The sequence below is a fragment of the Alosa sapidissima genome, chromosome 5, assembly GCF_018492685.1.
Source record: "Alosa sapidissima isolate fAloSap1 chromosome 5, fAloSap1.pri, whole genome shotgun sequence".
Lineage (NCBI taxonomy): Eukaryota > Metazoa > Chordata > Actinopteri > Clupeiformes > Clupeidae > Alosa > Alosa sapidissima.
The window spans coordinates 19,402,938-19,419,253 of NC_055961.1; the positions used below are offsets into that span (position 1 = coordinate 19,402,938).

Consider the following 16,316-nt stretch of genomic DNA (forward strand, 5'->3'; position numbering starts at 1 on the left):
TAATGAACATATCAGCACTGCCATTTTGCAATACTCCACAGAACATGAGCAGAGGCACTCATTCAATTTTACAGTAAACTCCAGTCAATAAAGCCTAAGCTGTTATAGCATAATTACATTTAGAAGTAGTTTTCTCTTAAAACAACCCAGCCTTGCAAACTATTATCCAAGAGTTTCAGACCTGCATTATAAAATCAGAACACTGTTTCGTTTATGAGTATTCTGCCGCGTGGCTGTCCCAATTTATTTGATATTTGTAAACAATTTAATAACAAGAAAATGTTTTAAAGCTTTTGTGGATGTGATATGTCTAACCCATGGACCCACACAGTACAATGCCTACAGAAAAAAATCACTCTTGCCTTGGCTTGACCATTTGCATTCTGGTGTTCAGATCTACGGCACATCTGGTTGGCCCCTGACAACTATTGCAATGAAATTGAATTTTGGGTAAATGACGGTTGTAGCCATGGTCAGTGTAATACTATTAAACAATAATATGCATGAGGTAAGGATTTTAACGAGGGCACGTCGAGACCCAAAGTGCTTGGACGAGAAGCACTCTGCCTAGCAGGAGTTAAATGGTGCTATTACGACTTAAAGGAAAGCGTTCCTGCTTGCTTAATTGCATCTAATTGAGGGACTATGGCTTACTGGAACATTTGCCCTGGGTCAAAAATACATATCGTTTTAATGCTTAACATCAAATAGTTTGGGTGCTTCAAAACCATTTAGCCTTTTCTTTAAGTCCTTAAGTGTTGCTTCCCCAATTTTATATTTTGGGGAAGCGATTTGGAGACGTCAGTCTCATTTTTTTAATGACATGAAAATAATCATAATTGTCCACAGACTGCCATAATATAGATTTTTTTTTTTTGAAATTCAACTTTTTTAATTGATCAAACTTTAAACACACACAAAAAAGGTCCACGCAGTACATTACAGTGTCCTATTGTACATAGTTTCCCTATACGCCACCTTGACATCTCCAACAGAAAATATGGTCCAGAAAATAACAGTAATAATAAATGGAAATAGAAATATAACGGCTGTCATCAGATACACCTTATGTCCCTTTCATGTGTACCAAGAAATCATCCCAGATCATTCGTTTCTCATCATTCAGCCTTTCCAGCATGCTCTCATATTGAGGCTGCTTCAATTACGGCATTGACCCAGTCTTTTAATTCCAAAGTTTTAACACACTTCCAATTACGTAGAATAATTCCTAACGTTGTGATACAGCAGAGTTTTACCACAGTGAATGCCTGTTTTGATATGCTTGGTACCACTGACTTGTCTCCAAGTAAGCAAAGTCTGGGATCAGCAGGCAATGAGAAACCCAGCCAAGGATTTTGCACCAAAATGGGTGAACATAAGAACACTCCCAGAGCATATAGAGATATGTACCATCTTTTTCCTTGCACTTCCATATATAACATAAGCTATTTTCAGCAATACCCATCCTATGAAGTCTAGAAGGAGTATAGTAGTACCTGTGTACCACTTTATAGTGGATACATTTTCCTCTTGCTTCCCTGGTGTTTTTACCCACATTTGACATAATCTTCAACCATTCACCTTCATCAAAGTCAACCCCTAAATCCCTCTGCCATATTAATTTCAAACTACAACAATGATCTGCAGTTACATTAATGATTAAGTTATAACACACAGATGCAGTATGGGCTATATGTGGTTGCTGTAAGTAAGCACAGGGTTCTCATTGAAATTAAATGTGTCTCCAACACAATGTCTGATTTGCAAGTATTTCCAAAAGTGCCCTTTCCCCTCTATATTGTATTTCCCCACCAAGTCAGAGTATGACATAAGTTGTCCATCCACATATATGTCCTTCACTGTTGCTATACCTTTAAGAAGCCACTGTTTCCAAAACACAATTTTCTTTCCAATGCAAATGTCCGGGTTATTCCACAATGATGCATAGGATTGTCTGTAGTGTGACAGTTTGAGGAGTTTATGGATTTTACACCAAACATCGCGAGTGTTCGATCACTGGGTTTGGCTCCTGTATCGGTCCAATGCGTTGTGAAAGAATGTCCAAGGGCTTGCATGGAGAGGCCAGACTCTGTTAGAATTTGACCCAGTCCAGGTCTGAGTCCGTATTTCTCCAGTGTTTTGCAAGCTGCGCCATTTCAAAAGAAAGGTCATACATTTTCACATGTGGTAGTCCAAGTCCTCCTTTATCTCTCAAGGCTTCAACATTTTACTCATTTTAATGAAGGCTTTTTTTCCTTCCCACAGGAAGTCCTTAACAATGTTGTCATATTATCTCCTGAAAATTATGTCTGGAATGTTCAAGGGCAACATCATAGATATATAATTGAACTGAGGAGCTACAACCATTTTGATTACATTCACCTTTCCCCACAGAGTTAGTTTGAGGTGCTTCCATTTTTCCACATTATGTTGTATCTTTGTCAGCAAGGGATCATAGTTTAGTGCCATAATCCCCTCTAAATTCTGAGTCAAGCGCACACCAAGATACTTCATACCTGTAGGAACCCATTTGAAACCAAAACCAGTTACCATGTGAGAATAACATGTCCTTGTTATTGGCATTGCCTCTGATTTTCCCCAGTTTATTTTGTAGCCAGAAACAATTGAGTATGATTCTATTACCTCCATCAGTAGTGGTAGAGAAGTGGATGGGTCACTCATTAATAACAAAATGTCATCGGCGTACAGCATTAGTGTCTGTTCTGTCTCTTCGTCTACCCCTTTTAACCCTAGGATATTTGGGTCCTTACTAATCTTAATAGCCAAAGGTTCTAGTACCATGGTAAAAAGTAATGGGGACAGTGGACAACCTTGGCAGGTGCCCCTGGCAGAGGTGGAAAAAGTACCAAAACATTGTACTCAAGTAAAAGTACCAATACCTTGATGAAATATTACTCAAGTACAAGTTAAAATACCGATCTGAAAATGTACTCAAGTAAAAGTAAAAAGTAGTTAATTTAAAATGTACTTTAAGTAAAAGTTACTTAGTTACTTTTTTTTTTTTTTTTGGGGGGGGGGGGGGGGGGGGGGGTACCAGAACAGCCAGTTTTACCAAAGACTTTCTAATGAGGAGATACAGCACTCAAAAAATCCTCCATAGTAATGCATGGGGTTAGTTTGTAACGCCAATATGGCAGTTGTCTACACATCATATGTCTACACATATCACAACCCTTCCGCGGCAAAACGTCGACATGTGAATACATTGAGCCAATCATGTGGTGTGTTGTAAAATACATTGAGCCAATCATGTGGTGTGCTGTGAAGACATCGTGCCAATCATCTGTTGTGATCTCGCTGCTGGAGCAAGATTGGTGTCGTGAAGCCTTACGCACACGCATTTCTGCTGAAATAGATGCACGATAAGTGCCCAAAAGTGTTGCAATATGGCCGCCGAGTGGAGGTACTTGCCAGAAAAGGACGTTGAGAAATGGAGATCTATGTGAAAAATCACCGGAGTTCTCCTTTAAGTTTGAGCAGTAGTTGATTTTCAAAGTTAGTTGCACTCATCCTTGGGTTGCTTTGCAGTGAACTGTAATCCAGCACAACTGAAAAGCCCCTCACAGGCAGCTGAGGCAGGCAGGCCAATATTGAGTTGCAGAGAGTTTTTTTTATATTTGGAAACGAGCAGAAGGTTCAGCAGATTAAAGGGCATCGTACTGGGGGGGAAAGTGGGAAGTATAGGGCCCCAATGGAGGAGAGGGCCCGTGAAAAGTGGAATACAAGGGGCACAACATTTTCACGAGGCATTAGTAATAACTCAGGTAATCCACACATAAAAAATCCAAACAACTCCATAAGTAGAGTCATGTAATGAAGTGGAATAACACAGGGGAAAAGTATTGAACACGCTAAGAAAAAGCACTAAGGCAAGGAAAGGGAAGGAACAAGCTGGAATCTGTATAGAGAGTAGTTATCCTTTCTATCTGTGCAAATTAATATAAGCTTGGTTAGTAGCCTACATATTGATGGGCTATAAAAAGGTTTTTCATTACCAAGGTGTCACACAAGAAACATTTCATGATGGATAAAAGCAAAAAGCTCTCCCAAGACCTTTGCAACCTTATTGTTGCAAAACATATCAATGAAACTGGTTACAGATGCATTTCAAAACATCAGAATCTTCCAGTAAGCAGCATGGGAGCCATTATCTGCAAGTGGAAGAAACATCACTGCATCATCAACCAGCCATGCACAGGATCTCCTCGTAATATTTCTGACCAGGGAGTCAGAAGGATAGTCAATTCCAAGAGCCAAGGACCACTCGGAGAAAGCTCCAGAAAGACTTGAAGGCAGCCAATTCAATTAAATAGTTCTGGAAGTAACTAAAGATCAGGATTCACAAGAGGGACCCCTGGAATCTGTTTAGAACAATGGGCCAAAATCAGACCTGATACTGCGACCAATAAGTTTTGTCATACAGGAAATGTCTTGAAGAAATTTCAGTAGGCACGTTCAATACTTTTTTCCTGTGTCATTCCACTTTAATACACAAAACTCTTCTGTTTGGATTTTTTATATGTGTGTTAATATAATGTGTGGTGAAAATTTCGAATGGACTCACTGGAAATTTAGGCTAATTACTGAAAAAAAAAAGCGTTCAATGCTTATTTTCACCATATATTTATTTTACCTGAATATTTTAACTTCCAAATTAAATGTCAAAATGAATGTCAGACGAAATTTAAAGTTTGACTGACTGGATTTTGTATACAAATCATAGTGAAAACTGTGTAAGGTCACTCTCACTCTCCCTTGCTTAAGAGCTAATGGTTTAGTCCGCCTGCACGATTCATAAGGTAGTCTAGGCCTATCTTTTGGTTATTTAGTTGAGCATCGCTAGTAGTGGACCGCTAATTGTTTCGCTGCTGGTGCAATGTCTTTCTCCAAGAAAGCCAAGTCAGGTTACTAAAAACAAAGGCCAAAACAGGAAAAAAAAGAGACATCAAAATATGGGGAAACAACTGCTAATAAACTTCTTTCCAAAGAACGATGAGCACAAACGTCAAAACACGAAATCCCATGGTGTTTGCTTAAATATCTCCGCAATCATTAGTGCTAAAACAAACTGAGACAACCGGAAATTGGAATAGCGGAAAATACACTTTCATAGGTTAGGCTAATCTGATACATTTCGTGATCCAGTCTCCATCACTTTCAGGAAGACTGCATGGCGCCAGCTTGATTCATGTCCTGTTGTAGGCTACATGCTGATCATTATCACTAGGCTAGTGGTTTAGGGCGCGATTTTTTTCTCTCCCTTTCCGTTTTCGTTCTACTCAAGTAACTGATGGGATTTTTGATATAGCGAAGTACAATACTTCACTCAAAATGTAATCAAGTACAATTTAAAATACCGATTTTATAAACTACTTAAAAAATACAAAATACACAGAAAAACTACTCAATACAGTAACGTGAGTAAATGTATTTTGTTACTTTCCACCTCTGGCCCCTAGATACTGCGAAAAATGGAGAAATCATACCATTGGTCATTACTGCTGCTCTCGGGTTCTGATACAGCAAACTAACCCATGCTCTGAAGACCTTGCCTAAGCCAAAATTTGTCATAGTTTTAAACAAAAAATTCCACTGAACTAAGTCTAACGCCGTCTGTGCGTCCAGTGATAGCGCCACCCCTGGCGTACTTTCAGAGTAGTTTCATAATATGAAGAGTTCAGATGCAAAACCCTCTAAATCCGTCTGACCACTTTTCTTTTAAATGAGCATTTAAATTCAGGCTCCTATAGGTTTTTGCCTATAAATCGATATTTCAGACCAGGAAGAGAGTGGTATTTAGTGGGTTTAGAAGTTAAATTATTTGATTAGCGTATACTATGTGTGGAGAGCATCCCCTCACCATCTTTATCTCATTATTGACATAGGTGGCATTTAGAGGCTTTTGCATCTGAACCCTTCATATAGATTATTTCAGTTACCTTTACATTTTTGTAATCAACCATGCCAAATGACCTTCGTGAAACATGCGTCTAATGCAAAACAGCTGTTTCTTATCCAGCCTACATGCAACCCGCAAACAACGGGTTCAAAAACACCCTTAGCAAGCAGCACAGTGGCCAAACTGGCCAAAACCACACTCTTACATCCACACTTCACACTTACATACATTACACTTACACACTTACATACATTACATGGATAATAGTAACTATTATATCAGTTGTGAGTGATAACTTATCATATCAAGGTATCGTCAGAAATTCTAGATGATTTTTTTTTAACAAAACACCAGAGTGAACTCACCAATCCCCACCCCAAACTCCCATTCCATTTCCCCAAACTCCTGCCCCCCGCCCCCAGTGATTGGCGGAATAGTTTTGTTATGTTTCGGGGACAGGCTTGCTCCAGTTTGTTTGCTTCCAGCTGAATGTGATTAACAGTGTTACAGGTTAGAAATCGTTTAGATTTCTAACCTGACGAAACCTTTAAGATATACTATTATAGAAATTCCCTTTGTTTTCCCCATTCACTGGTGTTAGTTATCTTGTGATAGATATTCTGTCATTGTTCTTGTTATTAGTATTATCATTATTTTTATTAACTAGAAACCTCTAGGGTATATTTCATGCATTTACTGTCTTCTAATCATCTATTTGTGTATATTGAGACCCAAACACACACACATACACACACACACACACACACACACACTAAGCCTCTCCCGCTTTCACTCTGTCTTTCTGTTTTCTGGTAATGATCTAAACAATTGCACATGCATAGTTGTTACTTGTAAGTTCATACAGTATGTATGTAGGTTAGAGGTCTAGAGAGTCCGATCTGTAGCTGAGGTTCCCACTACCTTGCTGGCCAGTGGAGAATCTCTGTTGGGGATAGAAAGACCAGTCAGTCTCCACACTGTCCCCATGTGAACTGGCGAACATGCAAGGCTGCAGAGAGGCTGGCCCTGGGCAGTAGAGATGGTTATTATTTACTGAAGTGAAAGTGGCCAGGGGGAAGTGACAGAGTCTATCATGCTCCTCCTGCTGTTGTTGTTGATGATGAAGGAATGCAGCGGTGCCAACACTCATATCGGTGTCTGTCAAACATGGATGCTCAGCTGCAGACACAGAGTGAAGTGCATCTTCTGTGGGTGACAGAAAAAAGCACAACAAACCCATAGACTCAGACGTAGACCCATGCTGTAGCATGTGAGAGAAGAATATAAAAAAAACAAAGATCTGCACCTTGTCCTTTTTCTGTGGCGTCTCGGCCAACCAGGTTGGGTTCAGAGTGAGGACACAGATTTGGAGGTCTTGGCCTGGTGATGTTTTGTGGTACCGGTACATACTCCTTACTTTTAAGAGAAAAGAGCCATAAAAGGGCATGTGAGAAAAGACATACTGTGTGTACAACCCAGAAAAGTCGCCTTAGATATGTTATGGTTATGGGATTTGGCAGACGCTTTTGTCCAAAGCGACACAAATAACAACAATACAATAGATACATTTAACAGTAAACTATTTAAAAAGTTGGTAAGACTACATTAACTCATTGAATGCCAAGCTGTTTTCGGAAGCTTTGTCCTAGAGTGCCAGCAATCTAGACCATTGTTGATGATTTTTGTACAGCCACAGCATATTCTGTGTTATAGCTATGAACACATACAATGGCCCGTTTAAAAGGTGAGACTTTAAACTCTCAGTGGGTGCAAACCGTGTATTTCTACATGCCTCTGTTCCTGAGAAATCCCAAGCTAAACAGTGGCTAGTTTTCATCAAAATCGCTGTTTTTTTCTAGAAATGGAGATATAACGTCTTTCATGAAATATGAAGTGTTGCCTGTAAACTTTCCGGGAAGTGATCAGCGAGACCTGGCTAGACTGCCACCTAGTGATAGACCCACGAAAATGGCCTGGTTTTGAGCTGGCGTGCATGCGTCACTGATTCGACCCAAAGCGGCAACCGAGTTATGATAAAATGTCCAGATAAAATGTCCAGATTGTGCGTTGTCATGAGTTTTCGATCATCATATATTTCATTTCCATTCATCACAGAGTTCCCAAAATCACATATAAGGTGTGTTAGAGTAGCCTGACGAGCCAGACCCACATTAAAATGTAGGCAGCAATGTAATTTGCTGCCGCTAGGGGCGTGTCTAGATTTCTAGGCTAGTGTTAGAGTTAGTAACTAGTTTCGTAATTAAAAAAAAAAAGGTAAAAACGTAATATTACGTTTTTGGCACTCAAGGCATGGGAAGGAAAAACGTAATATTACGTTTTTGGCACTCAATGAGTTAAGATATGACAATAAGTCATATCATCTGGAGGTTATCCTATGAACCTCCATGTGGATGGCAAAGTGGTCTTAAATCCGTAGCAATTATCCACTGTCCAAATATTAAATCCAGTTGGGTGGCGTTTCCGTGTATTGTAAAGTTGAAATGTTGACATTGCTGTATATAAGTGCTGTAGTGTGTTGCCATTTTGTTGGCTACAGCTACGGTAAGAACCCTATTTCCCCGCCATCCACACCTTTTCACATTAATCAATGAACACCTGTTCATATATGCCTTTCTATTCATGTGACTAACACCCAGTGCACTACACCCCCAAGTGGCTAAAATAAGTAAAACCCAATAAACCCACAAATAATAAAGGTGACTATAAACAAAGACTTTCTAATGAAGAGACACAGCACTCAAAGAATCTTCCATAGAAATGTATGGGGTTAGTTTGTAACGCAAACATGGCAGTCGTCTACACATATTCCCCCCCTTCCGCCACCAAAAGTTGACATATGAATACATCGTGCCAATCATGTGGTATGTTGTTAATACATCGTGCCAATCATGTGGTATGTTGTTTTAATACATCGTGCCAATCATGTGATGTGATCTCGCAGTTGGAGCTACATTGGTGTCGTGAAGCCTTGCGCACACGCAGTTCTGCCTGATAAGTGCCCAAAATGCGTTGCAATACTGTATGGTCGCCGAGTGGAGGGACTTGCCTAAAAGGACTTTACTATAAATGGCTCCTACACATCACATCTTATACTATGAGGCCTGGCCAACTGTCAATTATTTCCTCAATATTACTGAAAGACAAGAGCAAAATAGATTGTTATTAATTATAATATATTTTATGATAATATGTATCAATTACATTTCAAATGAATCCGTACTTGATCTCCGAGTTGCCAAGCCAAACCAAAACAATGCACCTCATCTAGACTGCCTATGCCAAATGCCTTTTAAAAGACTAAAAGCAAGGCAAGTCTTCTCCACTTATGTGACTGGGAAAGGGCGGAGGATTTATCATCATCTCTGTTGTGCAAATCAGTATTAGCAGACTTGTATGGACAGCCTCCAATCTTTGTTAATCGAATTTGCAAAACACAATTAGAGCAGATCAGTCCAGCTGCCTTAAGCCATTCGGTTGATCTCCGCCCCGCTGTCATGTCCTTGTCACTCACAAATGAACACACACAAACACACACATACACACGCACGCACACACATACATACAAACACACACACACAGGGCCGTTTCAAGGAATTTGGGGGCCCCAAGCAAATGGACATGGAGGCCCCCCCCCACCGCACGCAAAGCCTACAGGAACCACCGCATAGCCATACAGTTTAAGTTCACCCACAGTTTATATAAATACAACATTTTGACAGTGCAAATACTGCAGTTGCATATATATATATACTGTGCATTAGTTTTAAACATTTTGAACATTTGCAAAAACACCACGTACCATAAAATCCAATATAAATGTAAAAAAGTGCACAATAACTAAAGCCAACATACACACACACACACACACTCACATTAACATTTTTCAGTTCTCACAAAGTGAGAAAATAAAACACTGCCATCTTATGCAGAAAAAGGATGCATTGTTCAAACTATAAAGAGTGCAGGTTGTATAGCAATTTAAAAATTCAACATAAATACAAGTATACACACACACACACAGGATTAACCTTTCAGGCCATCTTCATCAGTGGAGGTATACTTAGGAAGAGCCTGAGGGCTGAGAAATTTAAGCAAAGCACCTTGAGGGAGAAAGAAAAGATATGTTAGCATTTCCATATTTTGATATTTAGAAGGGATGCAGCTGCTTTCACAACTACCAATGCTTACTGTAAAAACATCCCAAGCTAATGTTATACATTGACCTAGGCCTACTTGTAGCTTAACATAGCATTTAAGCATTCTGCTGTTTGAGAATTAGACAGACGCACCTGGTGCTTTAAAGACAGTAAACAGCTGGCGTGCATGAATACTACTAGACATGAAAGTTCCAGTCTGCTTTGATGCACGGAATTTATCGTGTGGTTTTCCTAACCCCCATTTGGTAAATAGATTATCACGGTTGAATAGTTAGTATAGCAGAGAAGCTATGCCACTTTCATCAAAACCTATTAGGCTACAAAGCTATAGCAATGTTATGTCATTAAATACTATAAACAGTGATTCTGGAACATATCTGCATCTTCCTTATCCCGTTAATAAACATATTACAGTATGTAACCATATTCCGTCCGTTCGGAAAAAAAAGTTGCGCTACATGTTCTAGTTTGTTACAAGCAGCATGGGCCGTTAGCCGTTAGGCAGGTAGTTAACATAAACATTTTTTGCTAGGCTAGCCTTCCTGCTGCGACATTACACCATTTGTACAAGACAAGTAGAGCTATTTTATCCAGTGTAATTTATCACTTACCACAATCTTGTTTTTTCTTGTCATCCTCTTCCTTTCTCTTCTGGCTTCCGGACGCATAACTCTGCTTCATTATGACTGCCGAGGTTTTATATTTTCGCGGCAGCAGCAGAGACCACAAACCTGGCTGGCTGGCTGGCTGCTGTCAGCGACTACTGAGAGGGGCCCCCTTGAGGGGGATCCCGGTATTGCCGGTAACAGTGTCGTTGCACTTTACTGCATTGACTATCAAAGGGGCGCTCACAGTTTGTCGTTGCATTTTATTCTTAACCAGTCGTTGTCTTGGGGCCCCTGGCCAGCTCGGGGCCCCAAGCAATTGCTTGGTTTGCTTGCCTTCTAGCGGGCCTGCACACACAGACACACACACACACAAACACATACAAACACACACACGCACACACACACACACACACACACACACAATCCTACTTATTTAACACTGGGCTTCTTTCTACACCAGATATCAATGCATTGAGCTCTCAAATTTGTGTCGTTATCAAGCTCTTTTGGTTTGCATTTACCTGATTTTTTTTCCTGTTTTGATTTACCGGATTTATGTGTGCAATGCAATGCAATGCAAAAAACAAAAACAAAATGAATGTATGAAAACCTTGATTTGTGGGATAAGCGATGCAGCTCCAGGTCATCATTGCCACGGAAGCCTTTGGCAAAGGGGTTGTTTTCAATTTTTAGTTGGGTGATCTGGAAAGTAAGGCAAAGATTCAGAAGAACTTAGTTTACTTGTGACTTTCCAATTTATGTGAAATATGTAAGAGTGTCTTTCATTTGTAAAAGTGTCTTGTCATTTTACATTACACAAAATTGCATGAAATTCAACGATAAAGCATGATTGATTTGTGGCAGTTGCAAACAAGCCGCATGTTGTACCCGGGATCCATAAAGGCCCTCCTTCACAGTACAACATGCACTGCCATAGACTCCAACCAACAACCAAGCCTATTTGAAATTACACAACAGGATGTGAGATATAACAACAATACACAATTGACTGGTGGCAGTTGCAAACACCCCACATGTTGTACTCGGAATTCATAAAGGCTCTCCTTCACAGCATAATATGTGATTCACACATGCCAATTAAGCTAAATTTAACACCTTCAGAAAGGCTCAAAAGTGGTGTCCCAGACACTCATAATGGATTAGGACACGTTACAAACAGACATCAACAAATACCGCTCCAGAAACACAGTGGCAAGATTTCTCTGAGTCAATCCAGGTCATAGCATGACCCCAAGTAGTCTGTGAGTGCCTCAGCCATAACCTTTGGCTTGCCTATTAGGTAGCCTCAGACAACTCCTCTACAACTCTTCAGTGAAACATGTGGTGGCTCACTTTGTTATAAAGATACAAGTCCAAAATGGATTATTTGTACATTTTATTTTAACATTTTATTCGATGTGTGTACGCTGCACTGCTTTTTCACTTTGCTACCACACCTCTACTCTAACACCATCTCCACTGCTTCTTGTGTGTGTTTGTCAACCTTCTTCCCTAGCTTCTGCTAGCAGTTCTGCATACTTTAACTTCCTACTTTCAAAGGCTTCCTCCATCGCATCTTCAGAGATAGTTAGCTCAATAGAGTAGGCGATGTGCTCACACTCCCAGGGGCCCAAGTGGTCAGGGGGCCCTGAAGCCCAAGTCTTTGCATGGAATCATTGCCTCAATATCAACAAATCAGGATGTAGGCTATGAATCTGATTGAATTTAGTATTGGCCATCCCCAAAATGCACCAGAATACAGGAAATCACATCAAACAAATTAATAAAAATTCTGGGGGAGGGCCCCCAAACCCCCCCTCCCACATATACAACAATAAGTAAGGGGGCCCTTAATACATCTGGGCCCAAGAGCCGAAAGCCCATGCAACTCACAATAGTCTGGCTTTTCACATCTCTGGAAATACACATGACATGAATGATTTGGTGTTGCTTGAATAGACTTTGAACTGTTTAGGTAGTTTCTGGGACTGCTCTAGTACAACGGGCTACAATGCCCATACCATATTCGGTGGGCAAGTGGAGTTTGTGGTTCGAGTCCGAACTGGGTCATTTCCCGGTCCCACCCCATCTCTCTCTCTCTCGCTCGCTTCCTGTCACTCTCTTCACTGTCCTGTCCCAAAAAACCCAACCAAACAACAACAAAAAACAATTGGTTAGGTAGTTTCTTACTGCATGGTTTTGGTAGGATGTCACAGCAATGAAGGCTGTCTCTGGGAAAGAGTGGGTGTAGAGAGCCGTGTTTGATGCTCCAAATCCACCCCTCTCATCCGCTTTGATGATGTGAAGGCGAGGTTGATACTTATGCATGGAATTTAAAATGATCTGCACAAAAAAGCAATAGAAGCAATATCTTTGGCAGTATTTTTATCTGTTGTGTCAATTTTTTCCGATGCATACAATGGAGGTGCATGAGACGTCTTACATGTCCAAAAGGGTCCAGGTGGTTGTTGGTGAGCTTGAGTTTGTGGAAGGACACCAGCTGTCTGGTCCAGTGTGCTCCGGAGGCGGGAGAGTCGGGGTGCACGTACAGCCTGCCCAAGATGGCCGGCTCTGCTTTACCACTCACGGACCTGCACCACGGGCAGCACACAAACACAGTATGAAGTGACATGTCACACTCATCCACGCAGTCACCCAGCTGCTGCACACACTTAACACATCAAAACTCAGCCATACCACTCACTCGCAGACCTGCACCACGGGCAACACACACACTTAAACCGTCAAAAATGTTTTAAAAAATCAGCCACACCACACAGTCCTGAACCACAGATCACACACGCTTATATATACAGTGAAATGTCAAACTCATCCACGCAGTCATTGGCCTGCACTAGCATACACACTTAAAAACATCAGATCACATTCACATAAAACTTCAACTATTACCTTTATTATCAATTACTAATCGCTGAAACATTACTCAAAAAGGTGCATAAAATAATCTACCATTTTGGACCTATACAAAACAATGCCATCCCCGCAGTATGATGCCTTTTCTGGGTTTATTTACACATAGTTTGTCCAGCTGACAATTGGTTTAAGTCATCCTGAACACTTTGCTACAGGCCTAAGATCATTATTTGACAGTTGGGAAATTAAATTGATCAGGGACAATGATCATGTGCATAACATTTCTTACCATTTATTGTCTGCAAATTTGTAGCGATGGCTGTCCATTGGTATGATATCTATCAAAAGGATATACTTTGCCCTTGGTTTTAGGCCAGTCACCCTAATTTTATAGCTGGGAAACATTCGTCTGTTGAAGGAACAATTTATTATTATAATTATTATTAATAATAAAAATATGAATGATAATAATAATAACAATAGTAATAATAATAACAATAAAATAATAACAACAATAATAATAATAATAATAGTAAAAGATGACTAAATAAAATAAAATTAAAAACACGTTGTTAAAAGTCAATCTCAGACACTATAAGATACAATTTGTTAATATATATATTGTAGTTACCTGTTACTTACTCACTTAAGTAGATAAGCAAAATCTAATGCGAAATCATGAAATATTAATAAGTCTCAGGTTTAGTCCTAAGAGCATGAGAAGAAGTTATAGTTCTCACCGTCCTGCTTTAGTAATGATCATTTCTGTTGTGACAGCATGAAATCTGGTCCACAAATCTTTCTCATGCAAATCCACCTGAATCCCCTCCATGCTCTAACGAGATAGAGAAAAACATTAAGTAGGCTGACAATTTCAGTGACTTACAAATAATAACAATTTTGTTTTTTTGCCAGAATTCAGATTACTAGCCCAAATGGTTTAGACATTATTGCTATCTTAAAGCAGTGTGTGGAGTGACCATTCCATGCAGTTATGTAAAAAAATAGATCCTCATAAATGCCCTTATTGGGGCCTTAAGTTATTATATAGTGTAAGGGTCTTACTATAAATATCATTATATTTTATCCCTAAATCTAAACGTAATTCTAATCTACACCGCATAGACTACACCAGTAAATAAACACTATAGCAATTCTAATAATATGAATATTGCAATACCAAGCTGTACCAACCTGATGTGATGTAACTGACTCTGGATCTTCACTCAAATTATCACGTTGGTGTTCAACATTGCGTTTAGTTGAACTGGATAGTTCTCCTCCACACGCCATGAGTGTAGGCTAGAATGTTACAAGATGACCACTGCCTTTAGGATCCTATGAAATGGGCAGACAATCAACAGAAAGCTGTAGGTTGCACGGGAACCTCTTTTTCTTCATTATTTGCAACATCAGTTCAAGTCTAGAACTCTTCTTTTCTTGAGCTCTAAAACGACAGCCAAATTGCTTTCATGCAGAAATGCTGTTTCTTTTTTTTTTTTTTACCAAAAACATAAGCTAATTGCCATAAATATCCCTAAATGTAGGCTAATTTAGGTAATCTTCTCCGCAGGGGGACGGTATGCCGCAGGTATTCGTTCCAAACAAGCAGAAGGCATGTCATCCTAAATATACGAAAACGATAAGACGTCAATAATAGCAAAAAAAGTACTGTTGTTGATCGCGCGCGCCACTCGCCTACTGTTCCGTGTCACTCACCTACTGTCTCGTGCAACTTGGTTGCTGTCCCGCCATACTGTTCGGTGCCACTTGCCTATAGTCTACTGTCCCATGACGCTGTCCACTTCCCTACTGTCCCGCGACACTTACCAACTGTCCCAAACTCTGGTGACTCTCAACCCTACCACATGGCAGAGCTGGCAATTGACGCGGGACAGTAGGCGAGTCTCTCTCTAGTGCAAGAGAGAAGTCCGAAGTAGAGACTCTGCAAAACTGCGATATAGACAAGCTATTGGGTAGCCTAAATATATTATGCGAGAATCGCGAGAATCGTTAATGATAAATAACAAGGCACAGTTTAGTACGTACTGTGCTACAGCCATGCAATGCAATTGCTTATGTACAATTGTTTGCTTATGTACAATTGCTGTTTTTTTTCTATCAATAACGTCACGGTCAAAAGACTATACAAGGTGTTAATAATAGTCCTTCTCCCAAAACATGTAGGCATTAGTTCATTGCTAGCGTCATCATGCAAAAGTGTTAAACCAGTTGTCATGTGTAGCCTAATTTGTCAAGTAGGCTAAGTTTGCCATTTCTATTAGGCTTTATTGATTTGTCCTGCACCATCTCACAATGTCCTTCACCAGGCTCCTGTAGCCTACTCGCCCTCCTGTCCATCATTAATACGCCCCACAATTAGTGTTGTAATTACAGAGTTGTAATTAAAGTATAGCAGTGTACAGGGTGTGAACACCACAGGGGAAAGTATAAGTATATATACTCTTTTGATCCCGTGAGGGAATCAGTCCCCTGTGGCGTACCATGCTCCTGCTGAACACAGGACCAGTGCAGTACCTCAGCCAAATGTAACCTGCGTTGTGTTGAACCTGCGCGATTCAGCCCTGCACACGCCCGGACTCGAACCCGCGAACAGCAGCACCTCGGATCGGGAAGCGAGCCCATAGCTCTTGAGGCGTCGGGGAGTGAGGTTTACCAACGTTCCACAAGCACAGCTAAGCTAGCTGGCATCCGTTACACAAACACACTGAGGTC

General features: G+C 40.3%; 1 protein-coding gene across 1 annotated transcript; it reads right to left on the reverse strand.

The window, feature by feature from the left end:
• Positions 1-6,797: 6,797 nt before the first annotated feature.
• On the reverse strand, positions 6,798-15,385 carry tbx5b (T-box transcription factor 5b). Its single transcript, XM_042093349.1, has 9 exons — positions 15,300-15,385; positions 14,775-14,918; positions 14,321-14,415; positions 13,870-13,989; positions 13,150-13,297; positions 12,897-13,049; positions 11,317-11,408; positions 7,227-7,336; positions 6,798-7,126 (listed from the first exon to the last, which is right to left on the reverse strand). The coding sequence occupies exons 2-9, from the start codon at positions 14,871-14,873 to the stop codon at positions 6,798-6,800; spliced, it is 1,146 nt and encodes a 381-aa protein (XP_041949283.1). The 5' UTR covers positions 14,874-14,918; positions 15,300-15,385.
• Positions 15,386-16,316: the final 931 nt, after the last annotated feature.

What these genes read in the sequence shown, in the direction of transcription:
- tbx5b (XM_042093349.1), bottom strand. Translation starts at nt 14,873, where the DNA reads ATGGCGTGTGGAGGAGAACTATCCAGTTCAACTAAACGCAATGTTGAA. An exon ending in ACCTGGACCCTTTTGGACAT is followed by an intron (nt 13,050 to 13,149) that starts GTAAGACGTCTC and finishes TTTTTTGTGCAG; the next exon opens with ATCATTTTAAATTCCATGCA. An exon ending in CGCCACAGAAAAAGGACAAG is followed by an intron (nt 7,127 to 7,226) that starts GTGCAGATCTTT and finishes TGTCACCCACAG; the next exon opens with AAGATGCACTTCACTCTGTG.